Source organism: Apodemus sylvaticus, chromosome 17, assembly GCF_947179515.1.
Source record: "Apodemus sylvaticus chromosome 17, mApoSyl1.1, whole genome shotgun sequence".
Taxonomy (NCBI): domain Eukaryota; kingdom Metazoa; phylum Chordata; class Mammalia; order Rodentia; family Muridae; genus Apodemus; species Apodemus sylvaticus.
The window spans coordinates 10,335,903-10,358,509 of NC_067488.1; the positions used below are offsets into that span (position 1 = coordinate 10,335,903).

Consider the following 22,607-nt stretch of genomic DNA (forward strand, 5'->3'; position numbering starts at 1 on the left):
TAGTCATAGATAAGAAAATGTGACTAATGGACTCTCAAGAAAATGAGTTATATGTGGGGTTGGGAAGAAGATAAAATTAATTAGCCATTTCGGAGAAGTCAAGTTAAATGAGTATTTTAAAATACCTACAAACTTGAAATGAAGGAGGCATTTCAACTGCTGACCTTGGCCCAAGATATTTCAGGATCCTTCTAAGACTAAACTCAGGTAGAAGAGTTTAAGTGGAACACAGATATTCCAAAGAAACACCAGGGCCAACTAACATTTGAAAGTAATGGAAGTAGGAATGCCCAGGAAACATTCTTCTATGAGAAAGTAATGTCATTGGTTTCTTAATGAAATTTCAAACTCACTACCTACCTACCCACCTATATACTTATATATTTACCACTCTATCTATTACCATTCTTCCCCTTTCCACACACCCACTTATCTCTTGACGGAACTTATTATTTATAATTTATTATTAATATAATGGACTATTCAAAACCAAATTATTCAAATGTTCAACAAATTTGCCTTATGAGTATCATTGCTGGGTTCTGTTTATTACTATTGCTATCATGATGACTGGTCATGCTAATTTTTAGTTTATATCTACTTAACTTGGATTCAGTCTTGAAAGAAGGAAAGAAAACCCAATTTTTTAATCTATATTCAGAAGAAAAACAAAAGTCCCTTCCTAACATATTAAAGACATTCTATGTAATAAGTGATCAGTTTCAGAAGGATCTGAGACATGAGCAATCTGAAGAGTTCGTGTGCTGGTCTTGTGTGGTCTGTGCTGTCGGGCATGTGTTTTCAGTGGACGGGGGCCCTGCTCCATTTGCTATGTCTGTTGCTTCTATTCGTTCTATGACTGGGGCTTAGCTCTGTTCAAGAAAAGACTGAACTGGCTTCTTCCCCAGGGGAGGTCAAAGCTCTCAAGCATTAAACACCTTTTAACTTAATACAGAGATTTAAATCCAAACAAAAGGGGAGCATTTGATTCACATAGTTTTTATGCTTCTATGCTTTATACAAATTGGCATGATTAACCTTCTGAATGCTAATTATTTTTCCATAACCTTAAAGGGAAATGGCTTAACACATTTGTCACAGTACTTTCTCAAGAATTAGAGGAATTATGCGTTCAGAAACACATTTTTAATATTTTACAATAAGACTTATGATTTAATGGTTTGTTTCTGGACAAACTAAGCTGACTACAGGGCATTTGGCTTTAAACACTTGTGAAATGAAAAGAGAAATTCTGTTTCCCACTACTGCACCTCGACGGGAATGCAGAATGAAATAACCACAAACCATGAATATGACGAAACAAAAGAAAGATAGAAAAGATAAAATTCTCATTTTCTATCTGCTTGAAAAACTAAGTCACCCTAAACTACCACTTTTGCCTTCCACATGACATTTCAAACAACACTTTCCAAACTTTAGCGATCATTTCTTTATACAATGCCAGTCAAAATAGACTGGGGCAGCCAGCATGCACAGAATGAGGTCCCAGTGGTCAGAGGAGGAAGCAGACAGGACTTCCCATCCTTGACTAAAAAGCCATCTCCAACTGACATCGGCTTACAAAAGACAAAAAAATTCTTTAATACAGTCTCACTGGGTGGATTAACCACACTCAAGGGTAGAGCGCATTCCCAACAGTAGAAGCCAAACACAAAAGGAACTCCATGATATTTTGTACATTTTTAGTTCCACAGTACTATGTCTGGGCATTTTTTTGGCTTGTATATTATGGCTTCTGAATTTATTTTTGTTTTTGTGGTTGTTGTCGGTGATGTGTGTATGTGTATGTGTGTGTGTGTGTGTGTGTGTGTGTGTGTGTATGTGTGTATGTGTATGTGTATATGTATCTTGTATGTTTCTCTTTTCTTTTTTGGTTTATTTTCTTGTTTCTGAAGAAAGACAGAAGTCATGGAGTTGGGTGGATGGGAAGGGGAGGATATGCAAAGTGGGAGAAAGGGACCATGGTTAGAAGATAGGATGTGAAAAGTATGTATAGTAAATTTAATAAAATAAGTAGATAAATAGTTCTCGTCCTGATAAGTCCTAATAGATGAGCATTGTTCTTACCCACTTTTGTCTGTTATCTTTGTTTCGTTTTGTTTTGTTTTCTTTTATTTATTGGTTATTTTTATTTATTTATATTTCAAATGTTATCCTCCTTCCCAGTTTCCCCTCCACAACCCACTATCTCCTTCCCTCCTCCCCACCCACCCACCCACTGTGCCTCAGAGCTCTAGCATTCTTCTACACTGGGTCAGGAAAACTGTTGGATTAGTGATACTAGACTGACATGTTCACGATGTCATGGCCAGTTCAGGCTTTCCTTCATTTGCTCATTGTAGTTCCAATTTTTCAAGGACCTACTGTGTGAAGAAAATATGCTTGGTATGTTTGTAAAAACAAAAAGCCACAGTCCCTACTTTGTAAAACTCTAATTGTAGAAATGTACTACAAAATTAAATGGGGAAATCCAGGAAGGCCAAATAATGTGCATTTTTCATAGGATTCAAAGAAAATGAAGACGCATAAATAGGTGTGGCAAAGGGCAGCAGAATGTAGTTTTGTTTTTAATATTTTTATTAGATATTTTCCTTATTTACACTTCAAATATTATCCTCTTTCCTGTTTTTTCCTCCAAAAGTTCCCCTATACAATCCCCCTTCCACCTGCTTCTATGAGGGTGTTCCCCACTCACTCTCCCACTGCTGCTTCCCTGTCCTGGCATTCCCCTACACTGAGGCATTGAGCCTTCACAGGACCAAGGGCCTTTCCTCCAATTGATGTCCAACAAGGCCATCCTCTGCTACATATGAGGCTGGAGCCATGGGTCCCTCCATGTGTACTCCTTGGTTGGTGGTTAGAAAAAAGTGTTTATCCAAGAATGGGCATCTTTTTTTGAGCCTTCTAAATGCAGCAAAACTTTTGCATGCTGAGACACAGGTAGGTCTGTTGCCTCTAATCCCACTGTCTTTGACTGCCTCATCTAAAGGTCTTTGTGTAACGTCCTTCAAAGAGCCACCTCTGTAGTATTTGGAAACACTAAATGACCATCTTCTCTATTACACTAAGAATTCTGTTTGTATTTATGTTCCTTGACAGTGACTGGAAAATGAGTGACATCTAAATAATTGTACATAGATGACTTAATGGATGATGCAAAAGGGGGTCTCTAAAAGAGACAGGATAGCAAGATGTTGCTTAATTGCTTCCAAGTTTACTTTGGACACTCATCAACATGAATATTAATAAGTTCTTTCCACCTGCACTCAAGTACCTGTGGCAGCACATCTTTTCGCAGTTGTGTGTTAAGAGAGGCTACATTCCTTCCATGTTAACAAGAGCAATAATTCTGCAAATCCCTGGAGCTGGTCTGTTCTCCTGCTGAACATGCTCTCTGACATCTTGGGACTTTGAAAGATCACTTCTAAGATTTCTCATGTATAGAGGAAATGTAACATCAGCATGTAGTTTGTGCAAACAAGCATGTCTGAGCACAGCCACGAAACAAAAGAAAACAAAAGTTTATGTGATGACCAGATCAGAGGTACTGAGGTTAGAGAAAATCTGCATAATATCGTTTTTGTCATCCATGGACTATCTTAACATAAAATCCCTCTGGTAAGAGCAAAAGAGTAGCTGACATGCATGCATGCCTGAATTTGTACATGCATGCGTGAGTATGTGTGTGTGTTTGTATGTATATGAATGTGTATCCGATGTGTATCATGTTCAACAACTCACAAATTTGTTTGATTATATAGAAGTTCGACTAGGATCTGCTTCACGTCCTATAAACAAGCACTTCTGATCGTACCTTTTTGGGTTCTGGCATATTATTAAAATAAATAGTGTAGATTCCACTCTTGTTAAAACCAGCTTGATATACATCTGCACAGTCTCGAAATGGTTTCTCTTCTTCTCTTTTTCCTCCCTTAAGCAAAACTGCAAATTTAAAAGAGAGAAATTTTAATATATAAATAAGAATGTCAATATTATTACCAACCAATGGACTACAAACATAGCAGGTCTTTCCTGTCTGCACTCAATAGCTACACTACATATACTAGAAAAGAAAACATACTCAGCTACCAAATGACTGGTAAGTTTAAAAAATTGAGAGAAAAAACCTGTGGATCAATTTCCAATTATATACTAATCATATCAATTTATTTATTTTTGTTTTTCTGTATCCTCAAAACCTTATCCTGTTGGACAAATTACATGATTATGTAATGATTCCTACTGTTAGCAATTTATGCGAATGTTTCCTCTCCAGTTTATAAGACATCCTATTAAATTTCAAAGGAAAGTGTGATTTATTTATTTCATTGTTGGGAATCTCACATGTTGGGTATATGTTCTACCAATGAGTTATATGTTTCTCAAACTCCAGAGTTAAAATGATGCCAAACATTTCAAGAGTACATACTTTAATTAATTCTTTGAGAGCTTCCCACATTCATATGGTACCTTTTGATTGGTTCACCACTTACTTTTTCCAGTGCCTTCCACTCACATCCCTCGTGGCTTACTGTTGGTTTTTTAATAACTCACACAGTACAATATTTTATGTCCATATATTGCTCAGTGTGGGACCACCCAGTGGAACATAGTTGGATTGCCCTTAAATAAAACTAATTCTCCTTCCCTTAGAATTGGCCAACTGTTAATAGCTCTTCAGTTTCTGGCATAAAATTGTGAATCCCTGCTTTTCCTATTCTAGAATGTTGACTGGCTTGGCCTCATGAAGGTCTTAGGAAGTCAACCATAGCTGACATGAGTGTGGTGCTTGTCATGCCAGGACGACATTGCTTGTTCCTGACCTCTTCCTGTCTTCCTGAGTCTTCCTTGACCTCTGTCTCTTAAGAACATTTCTTCCTCTCTTTTGCTATAGTTCCCAAGATTTGGTGAGAAGGGTTGATTACATATGTTCCATTTCCAGATAAACCCTCCACAGACACTTGCTTCCTGCACTATGACCAGTTGTGAGTTTCTTCATTAACCACCAGCCACTGTACAAAGACATTTCTCCAGGGATGCCTGAGAGCTGGGTTAGAGAAATGAATTCAGATTTGATACTATGTCCATTTTGCATCATAATGTATTTACCTAAGTCTTGTGGCCTCTGTAACCATGGGTTGTTGGATACATTTGCAGCACCAGCCATTCTTTTTCTCTTGTAGATATAATTACAATGAAGTTGGTTGCCCCCATGACACTTGTACCATTATCACACTCTTGGAATCATACATGGAATAATTCTAATTAAATTTATAGGTGTTTTTGATTTCTAAAGTTTAAGGTGATAGATTTCTTTTTTTTTTTTTAAAGGTTTATTTATTATATGTAAGTACACTGTAGCTGTCTTCAGACACTCCAGAAGAGGGCATCAGATCTCTTTTCGGATGGTTGTGAGCCACCATGTGGTTGCTGGGATTTGAACTCAGGACCTTCGGAAGAGCAGTCAGTGCTCTTAACCACTGAGCCATCTCTCCAGCCACCAGGTGATAGATTTCTAAACTTATTCCTAAACTTAATTTCTAAATACTATTAATTTTCTCATTTTGAACCATCTGTGTAATGATTTGACTTCTGGGTATTAAATAACACACACAGCACAGTTAAACTTTCTTTCTAGGTTTTTAAATTGGCTTATAAATTTATAAACTTTATTTTTCCCTTTCTTCCTTTCTTTATATAAATTGAGACAGTTTCTTTGTATAGCTCTGGCTGTCCTGGAACTCACACTGTAGACCAAGTTGGCTTTGAACTTAGCGATCTGCCTGTTTCTGCATGTGCTACCACTCCTGATTACTGTTTTATACTTTCAAAATTTAGTTGTTTTAAAATCTTTGACTTTATTTTTTAATTTCTTTGATCTAAGCCTATATAACACTACTGCCTGTGTTTGATGCTTTAAATTCTTAAACATTTAATGTTTAAATTCTTTCTTGAAGAAGTACTTTGGCCATGTCAGTCATTATTCCATTGAAAAAAAAAACTAATAATGAGTTTTTAATGAGAAAGGCCTTATTTTATTCAGTGAGCTTCTCGCAGTTCTCATTAATGAAATAAAAGTACAAATTGACCACTTAATAATTTTGGCTAGAGATGCAGTATAAAACATTAATGACTTAGTATTTCCTAACAAATATATAATATTTTTAAGTTGGTTTCATTTAATTAAAATTTTTTACAGTAATAGTCTGTGTTTAATGACTGTTTTCAATAATTTTAATTTACATAATAAAAACTTCAAATATCCACCATAAGTAACTGCTATTTAACAGATTTGTACAACATCAAAAAGCTCTAAAATACTGACTTGATTTAAATGTAACTTAATAACGCTTCCCTTTCATAAGTAATAAGCAATCTGATCTTTATAGAATAAGTTACGTTAATGTAAATATTTTAATCTTGTAAAACTGCTAAATTATGTTTCAAAAAAGTATTTATGTGAGGTACATTGCTATAATGTAAAAAAATAAAATGCTTAATAATTCATTTTATATGCGACTAATACCTGTGCTAATAGTTTTTGGATAGTTATATCCAAAGCAATATTTAAGCATCATTATAAAAAACTACAGTCTCAAAAAAGAATGGGTACGTACACTGGAGGGTTTGTCAGTGAAGTGTAATTTTTGGTTTGTGTGTTTGCTTTTTTGTTTGCTTTTGTTTTTTCTAAATGTATACAAAGAAGCATTTAAAACATAGGTAAATGGCCACTTTTAATAACACTGAGCATCTCAATGCCATATCTAAAAACAAAGAAACAATTTGTTAGGATTTACTTATGAAATCTGTATGTTGGTCCACTAGTTTTGAAAATCAAATGTTTCCACACACTTTATTCTTGATACCTTCTTAGTGTAAAAGGGAAAAATATCCTCATTGAATAACCTGGACAGTATTGGGTAGGAAGAGTTCGTGAAATTTATTATGGCATATGAGAATGGAAAACACAGGAAAATGTGGTGAACAGAAACCCATAAGGGAAATTCAGTTTCCTTTTTAGGGTGAGAAAAGAAAAAAAGTCGTTTATCTAGCAAGAAACTGTTTCTTCCATTGAACACACCACTTCCTGCTCTGCGTGTGGTTTTTTAGGGGAACAACATCCCCTTCCTCCTGTCTCCACTTCCTGTGTCCTTTGCTTTCCCACTTCCGGAAAATGTGGGTGAAAGGGCTGTGGTGTGGTAGAGAAGCCCTTTCACAAACATGGGGAAGGGAAAGGTTGTCTATTATATTACCCTGTGGAATTTGTGTCAGTGTTGTCTAAATTAGTAGCCGAAATTCTCTACCTAGGAAAATATACTATGGTTAAATTTTTGTTGTGACAGTAACATGTGTGACATAGATCTTTGGTTTGATCTATGTTTAAATCAGCATTTTTGAAAATTGAAAAAATGACCTTAATTGGAAAGATTCATCCACTGAATATTTTTTTGTATTTTTATTTTATATCGGGGTTTAAAGAAGAATCCTTCTAAATTGGTAGATTGACTTCCATGGTGTTCATTAAATTAGTCACCTCATGAAGTAGTCATAAATATTTCTGAAGAAGGCATGTAAATCACAAACGAAGTGTGGTGAAGAACAATAATGCTGGAGAAATAATAATTACTATCACTGATATAATGACTGTAGAAAATTTCTAACACTGACATAAAACCATTGATAATAGCAACAGTACATTTTCCTTCACGTGTCTGATATAAATACAACCAGAACGTGGAAGTCCACAGGGAGCAGTAGCTGCTATGGTCTTTCTCCCCTGAAGTTCAAACCTGTAGCTTATCAAATCCAGGAAAGCTAAAATCATCTGCTCATTTATAGATTTTATTGAATTGAACTCTTCTTATAAAATGTAATTCGCTTATTCCATTCATTGACTCAATGGGGGTATAATAATTGCTTTAAGTGAAAAAGCAAGAAGTAATTTCAGGGCATGTTGTAATCTTTATCTAATAGTAAAGATTCAAAGATCTTTAATATTAAATATGCATTGCGATACATAGAGCATATTTCGGTTGTTTTTATTTGAATAATTTCACTGTTAAATATTAGAGTGTTCTGAAGTTCGGTGTCATGCTTATATATTATGAAAATGGGGAGAAGAAAATAAAGAATAAAAAGGATGAATTTGTTGAACTTTACAAGTATCAGAAACACGATACACTTTTTACAGAAGTTTTAAGATTCATTAGACCAGAGGAGCCGAGATGAGTGTGTGGTAAATAATAACCTGACACACAAGATTAATGGAAGAGGGTCTCAGAGACATCAGCTAGCTAGAACTGGGGAATGATCTAGAAACTGGCTCAATGTCTTTGGCTATCTTTCAAAGGTTTTAAACTTCTTGAAAAGTAGACATACTTGAAAGCATGAATTTAACCTTTGACCTTTATACCTAAAGTTTCCTCGTTGACTGTATTATGTATTTCCTCTCCTACTCTGTAATTCCAAATGGGTATTTATTCCCTCTAACCGAGAGTCTTGGATGTCACTGTTCTAACATGCTTTATCCTAACATTCCCTTTCTTCCATCCTACCTTTGATCATGAATCAGGCATTGAAAAAGGACTAAGGCTGCATTTAGCATTTGCAGTGATCTCTCTCCACTGTCTCCTCAATCAGGAGTCATTCTCAATCCACTGTGATACTGTCAATTCTGGAGTTTTAAATCGCGTTTTCTGTACTGAGTATCTCAAATGTAACACCTTTTTTTTTTTTCAATACTGGGCCTCATTCTAGTCTTCTGTCACTCTTTGTATTCAATACATGTAACTACTTGGTTTCCTGTGAGGATCCAGTTCCTGTGTATTTCAGAATGCATTGTTCCTTCTGTATCCTTCTTGACATCCCTATGTACTTCAGAACTAAGCACTGCTTCTCTTTCACTTTATACACTGAACATTTACAGATCCACTTCTCTTCTTCTAAGTTAACTACTCTCTTCTTCCTTATGGTTTTACCTGCACATAAACTAACTTTGCATGTATATTAAGAATCCTTAACACACTATCTACCATGGCTTCAAAGTAATACTCCAACAATTGGGAGTTGTCTTACATGGTAGTTGCATCTATGATAAGTAACTTCATGGCAGCAGAAAACTCAGCTCTTTACTGGCATAAGCAAAAAGAGAACATTAGGTAAGACATGATCAGGTTTCCAACCATGTGACCTTAAGATGTGTTTCTTTGTCTTCCTCATGAGTCACTTTGCTGCTTCGCTACCTGGTCACAGGATGGCTGGCAACAGCCTCTAAGGCTATCATATTACCAGTGTAAACAGAGTATCAAAAAGAAAGAATGCAGATAATTGTTATCTTAAAGACATATGTCAAGTGCATTGGGAACTTTCAAGGAGAATGAGTTCCATCTGCCAAGCAGACTCAGGAGAGCTGCCTCAAAGAGATAACACTTAAAATAATAAAACCTGCAGAACAGCTCAACAGAAGTAAAGTTTAAGAGCCTGGTATGTCAGTTCAAAGACTTCACTCATGCACATATCAGCAATAAATCTAGAAAGGCTTGGGAAAGGGTCATTCTTCATTCTATCCATTTAGCTTTATCTGGACAACCCAATCTTCGTCCTCTAAAGCGAAGAACAGGAACACGAGCAGGTGCATGTCTATCTGTCACCAGGCAACATTCGGTCAGTAAGCAATTGGAACCTGAGACCAGCAGCTGCTGACTGGTTTCTGCATGTCCCTTCATTTGATAGACCAGTCTCAACCCAGATGGTGTACTGACCACCCAATTCACTTCAGGGAAGGGCGGGAAAGCTGAGGCTGAGGGTCACTTGAATTCAGATGAACCTTCAAGAGAAAACTTCCTGGAATGTAGACTTATTAATTCTTAATCTTAGCCACCCTGGAGAACACAGAGATCCATCAGCCTTGCTTTGAGAGGCAAGGCAAAGCACTGCTTCCTTTTTTTCTAGCCACTTCCCAATAGCCTGGTGTAAGAAATCAATTACTGAGACATTCTTTTAGGACTGAAATGTGGTGAGTGAGTCAAAGCTTTTCAAGTTTTGCAAACATTAGAATACACATGGATAAAATTATCTGTTCAAGGAAAAAACATGGGAAATTTTATGACCCAGAATCATTAGGGAGATCCCAACATTTGGAAATGACATAAATCGGTGGTTTCAATAGGTCACTGAACTTCTGGGAGCATAAGAACAAGCAAGACTGGCAAACATCACTAGGGACAAATAGTCTCACAGTTGAAAGATTTGATTCTGTACTATCCTCGTGGGTGTATGGACATTAACAAAAACAAAATAAAACAAATAGTAAGACAAGCAAGCAAACAAAAACTCTGCAACTCTGAAGACCTTCCACAGAAATCTAAATAATTTAAAGTAACTTTCAGAAGTAGAAAAATCAAATTTTTATGCATTATAAGGTTATGAAAAATGAATTATTTATAGGTAATCCACTGTTCAGTATTGGTAGACATAGATATGAAGATGAAAGCTACTTCCCAGTGATGTTACAGCCCATGTGCAAATATTTATAGCTATAAGACTATAATAAAGTTTTATGCTTAGAAGTCTATGGTATTTTTTCTCATCTAAAATGTACATGCAAAGATAAATATCTGCTAATTGCTAACTTTGTGTAACAATTTTAACCTATAGAAAACAGTATATATATTTACATACATATTTTCACATAATATATATATATATATCATATAATAAATACTTTCTGTTCTTAAACACTCAATCTGATGTCTGAATTAAGTTAGCTGATGTTCCTTTTCTTTTCAAAGTTGCCAATGAATGCTCCACATAATCTCTGATTTCAATTAGCATATTTTGAAACAATCAACTATTTGCTCTTCATCTAAAATACTTAGGTATGTATTACATAACCTATAAATTCTTAACTTCACAATGGTACAATAATAATAATCAACTAGTTTTCATTAACTACTACCCAGTGCTACATTCAGAATTTTGTTTGTACAGTTTGTTTTAAGTGTTTCGTTCCAACCTTATAAACATCATAATGAGAAGTTTTGGTATATAATTAATGACATAAACTGTGACTCAGTGATACTGTTTGATCTCATTAAAACTAGTGGCAGAGCTCAGTTATAACAACGGTGAGAGATGTGGCTGTGTTTTGCTAGTCATAGTAAAACTGAGCCCAAATGGAACGCCGATAGATCATCTGCTCTAGATGCCTCTGAAATGCTATTTTCAACTGAAAAGTCAAAGCCAGTTTTTTGGGTAGTTTGACATAGACTTTAATTCTGAATCAGTACAGGGATTTCTCACTGAAGTAGGCTGCACAAGGAAGTGACAAAAGGCAGATGTGGTGACAGATGTTAAAATGAGGATAAAAGGAGACACAGGCAGGAGAATTGGCCATGAGATGGAAACCCATGTCAGAAATATGCATCTATGATGATCCACAACATCAAAAGCTAATGGGACGAATTAAGAGGTCGGTGGAGCCAGGCCTAGGCCTGGGAGATACAGTTCAGTGGCAGCACAACAGTCTTATGTGCATAATGCTCTGTGTTTACATCAGCATGACAGAAGAACCTGTAGTCTCATGGTACATAGTCTTTTAACATGAAAAAATAATGGTGTGTAGGTCTAGTGTAGTTTGATCGGCATATCGATTTCCTTTCTTCAATGTTCCTCTAATAAGAAATAACTCATACATAAAATGTAACGTATTTGTATCCCCAGTATTAAAATAAGAGTACAACAAAAACATTTGGCTAAAAATTTAAAATGGAGTTTTAACGTTGTTTAATGCTGTAGCCGTTCGTTTTTCAGACATTATTTTCCTATATTTTCTCTTCGGGACCCCGACGGGCAGTTATGAATGCTCTGTGACCTCTGCCATTTGTTCATGAGGTCACTTCATTAACAAAGATACTTCAGGTTTCAAGTGTGTTAATTCCCCATGTAATGTTTTCAGCCTGGCTGAACTGTATTGATTTTACACAAAAGACTTCCGCTGCCGGTGGGAAAACTTAAAAGGCATGTTTTTATACTCTGTTGTGAGCATAACTGATTTCAGCCAAATCTACTAATGTGGAATGAACGAACATCCTTGGGTAATGCTAGAAGCACAGAGTCAGTGTCAGATGGCCCTGAATAGTGGCACACCAGGAAGTCTTCGAGGTTTTAAAGAAAACAAGGGCTGATGGTCACCATGTGACCATCACTTCATCTCTGACACTTGTGACATATTAAGTTTGGATTCTTGACTGTTTATTCAGGGACAGCATATGCTTCACATGATCACAGAGCTTCCTAAGGCATTAGAAGACAGGGAACAGTTGCATAGAGCCATGAGGAAGGTGAGATGTTCTAGGACACCAGGCAGGCTCTTGGGTGTGGGATATTTTATATTACGCTCCCTAGCAGCAGAGATGGACCCACAGCTGATGTCCTCGCTTTTGTCTTTTTCTATTTATGTCCCTCTGTACTGTCTACTGTACATATATGGTGTGCCCAATAGATACAAAAACTCTGAAAGAAACAGCAAAGACCGATGTATGGGGTTTGAGGATTTATTTTGGTTAAGATTAGCTGTGTGTGTGTGTGTGTGTGTGTGTGTGTGTGTGGTGTGTGTGTGTGTATAAGTTTAAATAACTGGCCATGCCTCCTTTCACAACTACATCTCTACTTAAAACTGAACCTTAAGTTCAAATTCATTGTTATTTAAGAACTCATTCTAATGTGTGATCAGAATGATCATATTTAAGAATAATTATAAATTCGTGCAAAATACATAAAATATACATGTTAAAAGAGGCCTAACATTGCTATTACCTTAACAAATTTGATTTTGTAAATCCATTATAAATGTGGGTCATCTTGGGTAGGCCTCATATTAGTACAACTCAGGTATGACTAAGAACGTGAATGCCATAATCTAGGAAAAGATACAATAGAACTCAAAAGTCGTTAAAGAACTTTAACCTAAAGCTAATTAAGAATTTAGTTAAAGAGCTAGAATACTTTCTTCTTCCTCTTCTTTCTTCTTCCTCTTCTTCTTTCATTTTTTCTCTTCTCCTCCTTCTCCTCTACTTACTCTTCATTATTATTATCATTGTTATTATTAGTGTGAGTGTATATTGCATCACACATGTGCCACAGCATGTGTGTGCGGCTCATAGAACAATCCTTAGGCATTGGTCCTCTCTGTCTAATGTGGGGATGGAACTCAGGTCATATGACTTATACACTAAATAACTTTACTCACTGAACCACTCTGACAGACCTCAAAATTTTTATGAATTATGAGAGTTCTAAAGATGTTTGGCAATTAGCTTTAGAAAAATAATATGCTAAAATACTTTTGTATGTATTTGAAGGTAAGTATATAGAGAAATATGTCTCTGATTTTATTCTTTATTCTCCCTTCTAAAAGCATAAAACTTTCTTGGATATTTTTATTCTATAGTTGATAACACACATATATTTTGAATTTTTTAAGAATGCTAACAAAGTGGGGTTTTTTTCTATCAGAGTAATTAAATGTTATCTTATTCCTAACTAACATCTGCTGTCACAGTAGAACCTGAATTCATAAGAGTTACAGAATTTTACTTGTGTATGGTGAAATAGTTTACGTATTCAAACTATTTGTGCTTTGTTGTCTTAACTGAGCAAGCTATGGGAACACAAGAGAACCCAGAAGTGAGTTTGTTCGTCAGCGTGTTGGAACATCAAGGGGACTCTTTATACTGGGCCTTTCATTGTGGGAGTGTCTAGGCCTAGCTGGAACCAGGAGATAGTGCTTTTTAGATAGCTCAACTAGTCTCTGAAGCTGAAACTCTAATTCCAAAAGTGAACCAGAAAATTTCAAATCTACCTCAAAAGATGTGGTTTACAAATAGTTCCCTCATGAGGTCAGCAACTGGAGTTTTTAATTTTGTTATCACTAGTTCAGCTATTCACTATTCATCCTTTTTATTCTTTTAACAGAAATTACAACTTTTGAAAAATGGAGATAACATGCTCCATTTACAAGGAGAAACCCACCATGTCTAACGGTAAACAGCCGCTTTCCCCTAAAGCTACTCTGTTTTATGAAAGGAAGTGCTAGACAGCGTGGCTCATTTTATGAAAATTGTAAATGTCTGACATGTAATTTTCTGTCAAGATAAAGCATCTTCCATGCTAATGGGAACAAGCCCTTACTGTAGTGTGTAGCTGATGTCCATTTTTATTTTCCTTTCTCTTTCTAGCTAACTCTAAATTGTGAATTGCAAGTGGTCAGCGAAAATATCAAATATTTCACTCAGTCAATGAAAGTGATATTTCCTATTTTCCCAATATTTATCTGTGTGGCTTTCAAACACTTTTAATTTCCTCCTACCTCTTGCCATGTTTTTAGAGTCATTCTGAACACAGAAGACATGCAGTTCAAACTATTCCATCTCTTGACTGGATGATTTACTTCACAAACTCAATAGACACTGCACAGGAGGTAAATTCCTTTCAGATGGTAGAATTATTCTGAGAACAGAGCCAAAGGACTCTGTGGTATGAGGAAAGAAGCAGATGCTTTGGTTCACCTTTATAAAGAAGGCCAGAGACTGAAAATAATGATCACAGGTTCATACCTTTGTAATCAGGCACGATAGTAGAAATAATACAGAGCAGAGAAAAAAATGATCTTATCAGTCATTGTGACTCTTAAATGATGGGAAAGAATTCTTTTAGAGAGTCTCTCGTGGAAAGTTCCTATAATTTGTAATGTGGATCTCTAAGGAACTGAGGATATTCTTATCACTGTGTCCTCTGCACACTGAGTATATTCCTGCTCCCATGTTCTCTGTACACTAAGAACATTCTTATCCCACATGTCCTCTTTACACTGAGTTTATTCCTTTCCCCATGTCCTCCGTACACTGAGTTTATTCCTTTCTCCATGTCCTCTGTACACTGAGTTTATTCCTATCCCCATGTCCTCGGTATTTATTTTTGTTTCCTTTCTCTCCTGTGCATTTCCCAACTTAAAACTTTTAAATGTCCTTCCAAATGCAAGGGTTTTTGAATGCAGATATTCTTCCATCTATGCAAGAGAGTCATGCAATTACCTTTCCCTACCACAGTTACATCCTAGCTCCCAAATCTCCCTGAACCTTTATTAAAAATATTTGAAAAGTAAATAAAACAATCTATTTAAAAAAAATCAATGCTTTACCTTTACCTTCTGCTGGGGAGGGGACACTGTCCTTAACATCTCTTCCCATCACACTATCCACTAAAGTCTACCCCCTAACTGGCTGGTTTTATTATTTAATTTTAATCTGTTCTATAAAGAATTTCAAATTCCCTGTCTTCACTTGATTTTACACATACTAAATTATAAAATGAGCTCATAACCTTAGGAAATAAATTATCTGGAGTTGTAAACAAATGTGTGTCCATATAATTGTGCTATGGGATTGAGTTGACTGACAAGGGGAAGTAATCTGTGAATGTTTTGTTTTTCAGTTGGATTTGTGGCCCACAAAATGTTTTTTTTTTTTTAAAAAAAAAGCATTTTATTTGGACCTTATAGTCTGTCTCCTCTGAGGATGGAGCAATCTATGGAAGGATCCAGAGTTTCCTTTTAAACTCAGTGTTACTGTCTCTGTCCATAAGGCCTTGTGTCATGAGTACCTTAGTAAGTGTTTCAAAACAAAATTGTGTCTTTTTTTTAAGAAAGTCATTAAAAGAATTAGTTATTTACCCCAGAAATCTTCAATCTAGATTTTGACTCTACTTTTATAATTAACTATTTCTTCTTGATTCTAATTATATGAATAGATTGTCATCTTTGTCTTTCCTTCTGCCCCTGTTTGACTCTGACCTTACTTCTCTCCTAGGAGCTGCCTTGGAGTTTTGCAGGAAGCTCCGTAACCTTTACTTGGTTTTCTCAACATAGCACAGTAAGTAAAACACAGACTCTGGGGTCTGTTTCCAAGGGTTCAGATCTCAGTTTGCGGTCCGGATCACAGTGTACTGCTGCTAAATCGTATACCTCTGTGGGCTTCTACTCTTGACCTTTCACACGAAGTTAGTAATTACATGTATCACACAATACTATTAGGAGAATGAAATGATTTAAGAATGAATGCAAATGTCTCAGAAGAATTGCATGCTTGAAGGACTAACATAGCAATAAAATTGAAAACTTACATGTAGGCTTCTGTTTTCAGGGTCATTAGCTCTCAAGTATTTTCCGTGTACATTGTAACTAGAGATATTATTTTTGAGATTATAATTGCATCATCTTGTCCTTCCCTTTCTTCCAAATCATGCCCTAGAACATTCCTTACTCTCCTTCAAATTCATGGCCTCTTTCATCACTAATTGTTATGGCATTCACTTTCTGTCTCATGCTTTTGATAACTGTGCTTTTAGCTAATTGTTTTCTAGAATGTAGTGGTCACCCCATCACTTTATACTAACAATGGATTGTTACTGATTTAGAGGGGGAAATCATCCAGCTTCATGTATCTCGGTTTACCTCTTTCACTTCCTCTTTTATCCTATCCGTGTTCCCATGACTTCTGGAAACAAACATGTTATTTATACTTTCTGTGGACGATGGTTCCTCTACTGTCTTCCTTTCAAAGACTGAACTAACATGTCTCTATTAGAACTAGTCTACATATACTTTACTACTAGGTCCATGTATTCTAGCTATAAAGATGAACTGGTCAAATTCTTACGTTCATTATGGAATTTGCAAAATGTGCTAGACTTAGTAGTAAGTCCTTTATATTGTCATAGCAAGAACAAATTTAATACAGATCAAGTTTAGGCAGTTTTAGAGCCATAATACATTCAATAAAGAGAAGTGTATAGATACCCTCATTTTGCCGTGGTGATAACATTTTATATGGTGTTGTGGCACGTGCGCACGTGTGTTTGTGTGTGTGCGTGTGTGCGTGTGTGTGTGTGTGTGTGTGTGTGTGTGTGTACGTGTGTGTGTGTGTGTGTGTGTGTGTGTGTGTGTGTGCTTTCCTGCATGTGGGGGTACACTTGCATGTGTATACACTGTGGAACCCAGAGGTCAGTCTCAGGCTTTCTTACTCAAATGTCATCTACCTTATACATTGAGATAGCATCTCTCACTGACCTGGGTCTTGCCAAGTTGGCTAGGTGATTTGGCTAGTAAAGGCCTGCTGATTCTTCTCTAGAGAGATTCCCAACATTGGGATTATAGGAGCTTGACTCATGCTTACCTTTCCATCATGAATCCAGGGGATCAAACTCAAGTCTTCATGTGTGCATAGCAGATACTTTACTGACTATGTTAGCAGCCTAGTCTCCTTCCTGTAATTTTAGTAGGTGTGTTTGTCTGGGGCTTGCAAATCTGGACTCATCACTAATGAAGGATTCAGAAATATAATACCAATTTAATTGTTTTTCTATTGAATTCCAGTTTCCCTGAAGCCACTTAAAGAAACAGCCTAAAATACATTATTTCTTCCCAGGTAAATGAACCATGTGGGGGCATGGTAGGAACTTAATAATAATTTTTTGCTACATAAGAACAAATTATCAGGCTGGAGAGATGGCTCAGAGGTTCTGAGCATTGGCTACTTTTCCAGAGGTCCTGAGTTCAGTTCCCAGCCACCACATGGTGACAGTGTATAATGAGGTCTGGCACCCTCTTCTGTCCTGCAGGAGGCATACATGCAGGCAGAACACTATACACTGCAAAATATAAACCAAATAACCATCATTATTCCCCTCCCCCCAAATGTATTGAAGAGTAAGTGTTACAAAACTTTGTTTGAATGAATAGATAAATTCATTATTAATATTTTACCACAGCAGGAGTGCACTCCAAGCTGACTTAAACAATGAGTATGTCACCACTTGACTAGACTAAATAGTGATTCTTTTTGCAGTTTTTCTTTTCTTTCCTTCTTTTTCTCTATGTATTCTTTTCTATGAATTTAATTCTCTATTTTGTATTATGATGCTGTTTCTAGTGCTTCCAATGCATGTGATGGGATCTTAATCACAAGTATACAGGAATGACAATGACTGGTGAGGACTGATTAATGTCACAGTGCTCAATCGTCCTCTCTACCACATTTTAAGCGTTGTTTCCACACACTGTGTTCTGTTTAATCCTAACAATACCTATGCTCTGACAAAATGCATGGCAGAGTGCAGCCAGCTAAACTCTGACCCTGCAATAACACTGAAGGCCCTACTTCTCAAGTGCGTAATTTGCCCAAGAATAAATGTGACCAAATGTTTGCCAAGATTACACAAAAGTAAATGTGGTAGCTGGACATTGCAAAAAGTGGATATGCTGAACTTTGAAATAGCTGCTTGCTCAAGATATCCTCCTGCATAGTGCAAACAGAAAGTTTGCTGGATCATTCCTGAAAGAATGTTTCTTAGCAATATTTAGGATAAATGTTTCTAATGGAATCATATGTACTAGTGTGAAGGCAGTATGAAGTAGAAGTGCTCACGTTACAGTGTTTCTATCAAAAGATGTTTAGAGAAATATTCATCTCTGCTCATTGTGTCCCAGATACACCTTTCCCATGAAATATTAAAATACTATAACACGGTTTTCATTTTTTGGTGGTAAAACATACAAACTTGATTCTTACACACACTTGATCTAGCCAATACGCAAAGGTAAACTGCATGCATTTATGGTGTTACCACGATCTCATCAGGTAAATCTGTGATCCCATTTTAGATATTAAGAAACTTAGGCTGGAAGAAGCAGTTTGGACCACTCTTCATAGTGAGTCTTGAGCACTGTGTTTAGATATGCTCGAAGAAGTCTTCCTGTAGGCAACACTTATTTAATGTTTGTTCAACTGAATTTTGTTCCTTAGTAGAGATAGAAGAGGCTAAAACGTCGTGCCTTAGTTGTGTCATTGAGACTGCGTGCTTCGCTTTGTCTCATACATCTCATCTAGTTCTCTCCCTGTCATGACAAAGCAGACAAATTATCTTGACATTTGTTTTCTACCTGAACAGCTGACAGACAGCAATAATGAAACTAACAATGTTTTCTTCTGGATTCTATGGCATTATATTTGAGATCATGACCCAGACAACCAAATTAAATTGAAGCCAAAATTAAATTTTGGGTTTTTTTTTAATAAATTTCATGTAACTTGTACATTATGACACTGTTTCAATTTTAATATTAATTTTAGAAAAATAGTGTTATATATTGGCATATTAATTTTGTAATAGTTGTATGTGTATGAATTTAAAAGTAAAATTCATATGCTCATTTGATAAATGATAAAACAGAATAATAAATAAATGTTGTCCATAACATAAAGAAAGTTTGTAAGTGTGTTTCATACCTGAAATTAAATCAAAGTTAACTTTGGCAACTTATATTTGATTCAATACTGTAGTATTTGGACTGTAAATTTTAAATGTACAGTAACTATGGCTCAAACAAATTTATAAATATGAAGATTAACATATTGAGAGACATCTAGTATGTGCCTCTTAAGAGAATTAAAATGGTTACGATACTTAACTGAGATTAAAGGCAGTACAAACTAGTAAGAACAAAGTTTACAAAACTCAGTGGAAAATCAGCCACTACTCTACAAAGTCTTAAATCTTGCAGCTAAGACAAGATGTATTTTGTGTTGCATCATTAGAAGGAAGAAATAAGTGTTAGTGTGTCAGGCAATTCAGTGGGCATGGATATTGCCACTTTTCTTGGGATGGTTTCATCATAGTACAGACACAGACACCTTTCTCGCACCTTGACTGGATGCTCATGTGGCATCTGTCATGTCTGCTATTATGTTTCAATAAATAAACAAGTCATCTGGTTACTGAGACTGCAGTCAAACTTCCAATCAAGATAGAAGAGATAAAGTCACACTCCCTGTTTCTAAGAGCTTAAACACACGTTTATTAGCCAAAGACTGGGGATGGCATACAACTGTGAAAGGTAGGCAGACATATGAGCTCTGTGAGAATCTCCAGTGCTGGACATTCTTAAAATCATGCACAAAACACTACTCATGTCTGTGTACTTAAGTCTCGGGATGATAAGGAAATGTGTTTTCAATCTTTCTCCAAATGTATTCATCTCAATGAGAATAGATATGTCTCATATTAATACTTAATTTATAAATACTCATGAGCTCTATTAAAATTCCCTGGCAAAATCCTACCATTTTCTTCTTCCAGCGGACTCTAGTTCAGAGTTTGGCAGGCTCTGTCTGATTAGCAGGTTTTTTCCTTCTCAATCACATTACTGAGCACACCCAAATGGAGCTCTTGGGACTCACTGTTTAAAACAAGTTCTTTACAAAATATCTCTGCAGCTTGTTTAGACTATCTAAATGAGATACAATGCAAGGAAATGGAGTGTAGCAGAGAAATGTGAAATGTCTCTTAAACAAGATCAGTTCGTATGGTGTCATCGTATGTATTCCTATCTATACATGAAAGAACCAAACAAAGCTTTCTTTTCTTACGTAGCAAGGATCTGCCACATGTGTGCATTGCATACTCACACTGAACCGTGATGTGAGTGGTCACATAAGCCACAGCTCAGTGACTGCAGTCAGTTTCAGATGTAAGCAACACTGTCACTCGTCCCCACTTACAGGCCCATCTCCACTCAGAAAGACCAATGGCAGTGTGAGACTGTACAAAATGACCACATGCTCTGGACTTTAATGCCTCATACTGCAGGTCAAGGGTCTGCTTAAACTGCACATATACAAAATGGCATTGCTTCGAGAAAGTCTGAGTGAGACTGGGGAGAGATGCTCAGAAGGAAAAGAAATTTGTTGCATGAGCCTGGTGACATAAATTTGCTTTCCAGAACCCATATAAATATGCGGAGATGTAACTCCATGAAGTTGACCCCTGACCTACACATGTACATCATGGCACACATATGCACATATTCATACTTGCAGCAGCCACACACACAAGAAAGTCAGAATACATGGATGGATATCTTAAGACATATTGACCAGCTGTGTGGTTATATGCCTCCATACACTCAAGTCATAGAAAATTGTAAGTTCCATCATGGCAAAGACATCCCAAAAGTGCTTAGATATCTCTGTTGTATCTCTGCATAGGATCAAGGACAAGGGATCTTAATGGATATTTTAGAACCATCTTTCCTTATGATTATAATTATTGAGGACTATCTCTTTCACCTTTTCTCTACATGTAATGAAGTCCCCTCTCCCCTTTACTAAAAATGGAAGCAATTAAAATAAATTAGGAAACAGAAATCCCCCCAAGCTCACCCCAGAACTCTGAACTAAGTGTTTTCTAATTTATAATATAGACACAAGTATTTAACATTGTAATGTCAAATATATAACCATTACAGTATAAGAGATTTTATCAAGGTTATAAAAATGTCAAGAATGAAAGACAAATTCTAAATTTTCATTCAGAATGATATTGCAGATCCAAAAACTTAAAAATAAACGTTCTGAACTTAGAGATATGTGAAAACTGTCAATTAAATCTTATAGATGCTTTTCAAAATAATGTCTGTCCACAGCATTTGCCCTGGCATGGAAGCAGCAGAGGACATAGTAGCAAAACTTTATTCGCCTGCATGAAAGAAAATATTTTCAAAGCCAGAAGGAAAAAACTCTTACCACCTTCTTTAGTGCAAAGACTGACAAGGTTATGGACTGTGTCCATGAGTTCCAGTTGTTGCTTCTGCAGTACGCTGTTGTTGTTGGTAGCTCTACTAAGTTGCTTCTCCAACTCCTGGATGATGAATGTCTGACGAGTAACCAAGTTTTGAAGGTTTTCTTTCTCCTCTTTCAAGGTGTCCAATTCTTCTTTGTGTTTGTCCTCCATTTCTAAGATTTTATGTTCTAATAAACTACAAGGAAATGAAAATAAGACATAATTCATACGGTGCTAGAGAGACAGTACTGCAATTCTACTTGTTCCCAAGAGTAAGATTAGACATTTAAATTATTGAGTATATATGTCTATGTGTATGTGTATGCATGTGTGTGTGCATGTGTGTCCATGCTTATGTGCTCAGACAGGTCATGGTGTATCCAGGTTTCGGACAATGACATACCGCGAGATTCAGCCCCTTCTTTTCTCTATCTGGGGATAGAACTCAAATCATCAGACTTGGCATTACAGGACCTTCAGCGCTGAGCAGTCTTGCTGACTCATAAAAGTATTTCTTTTAAGGGACAAAAGTCTGTTTCATGTTAGCCATTTGAAAAACACACTTCAAAACTCCCCCGAGATTCTACTTCATCCTGGGAAGAATGTCATCCTTAAAAGAATAGCAACAGAGCCCCAGGGAGGGCATTTACTGCTCTTCTGGAGGACCAAGGTTCTGTGCTCAGTACCCACATGGCAGCTCACAGGCACCTGCAATTTCATTTCCAGAAGACTGAATGCCTCTTCGAACTTCTATGGGCCCATGCATGCACATGGTGCATGTGTACACATAATTAATTACAAAAAACGGTATCAAACGCTGACAAAGATATTGACCAAAGGAAGTGTTGATATACATAAGAATCTACTGAGGCAGGTTCTACAGCATTTGCTAACCAATCCTTAATAAATCT

At 36.4% G+C, this 22,607-nt stretch overlaps 1 protein-coding gene across 3 annotated transcripts in view; it reads right to left on the reverse strand.

Annotated features, from left to right (window-relative positions):
- Angpt1 (angiopoietin 1) overlaps positions 1-22,607 on the reverse strand; it is a 248,282-nt gene that overhangs the window by 52,012 nt on the left and 173,663 nt on the right. For 2 of the 3 annotated variants that reach the window (XM_052161177.1, XM_052161179.1), the window contains exons 4-5: positions 21,660-21,892; positions 3,836-3,963 (exon numbers count right to left, since the gene is read on the reverse strand). In XM_052161177.1, coding sequence (XP_052017137.1) covers positions 3,836-3,963; positions 21,660-21,892 — 361 coding nt within the window. The remainder of the gene's footprint in view (positions 1-3,835; positions 3,964-21,659; positions 21,893-22,607) is intronic. The other variant, XM_052161178.1, reaches the window with a different exon arrangement.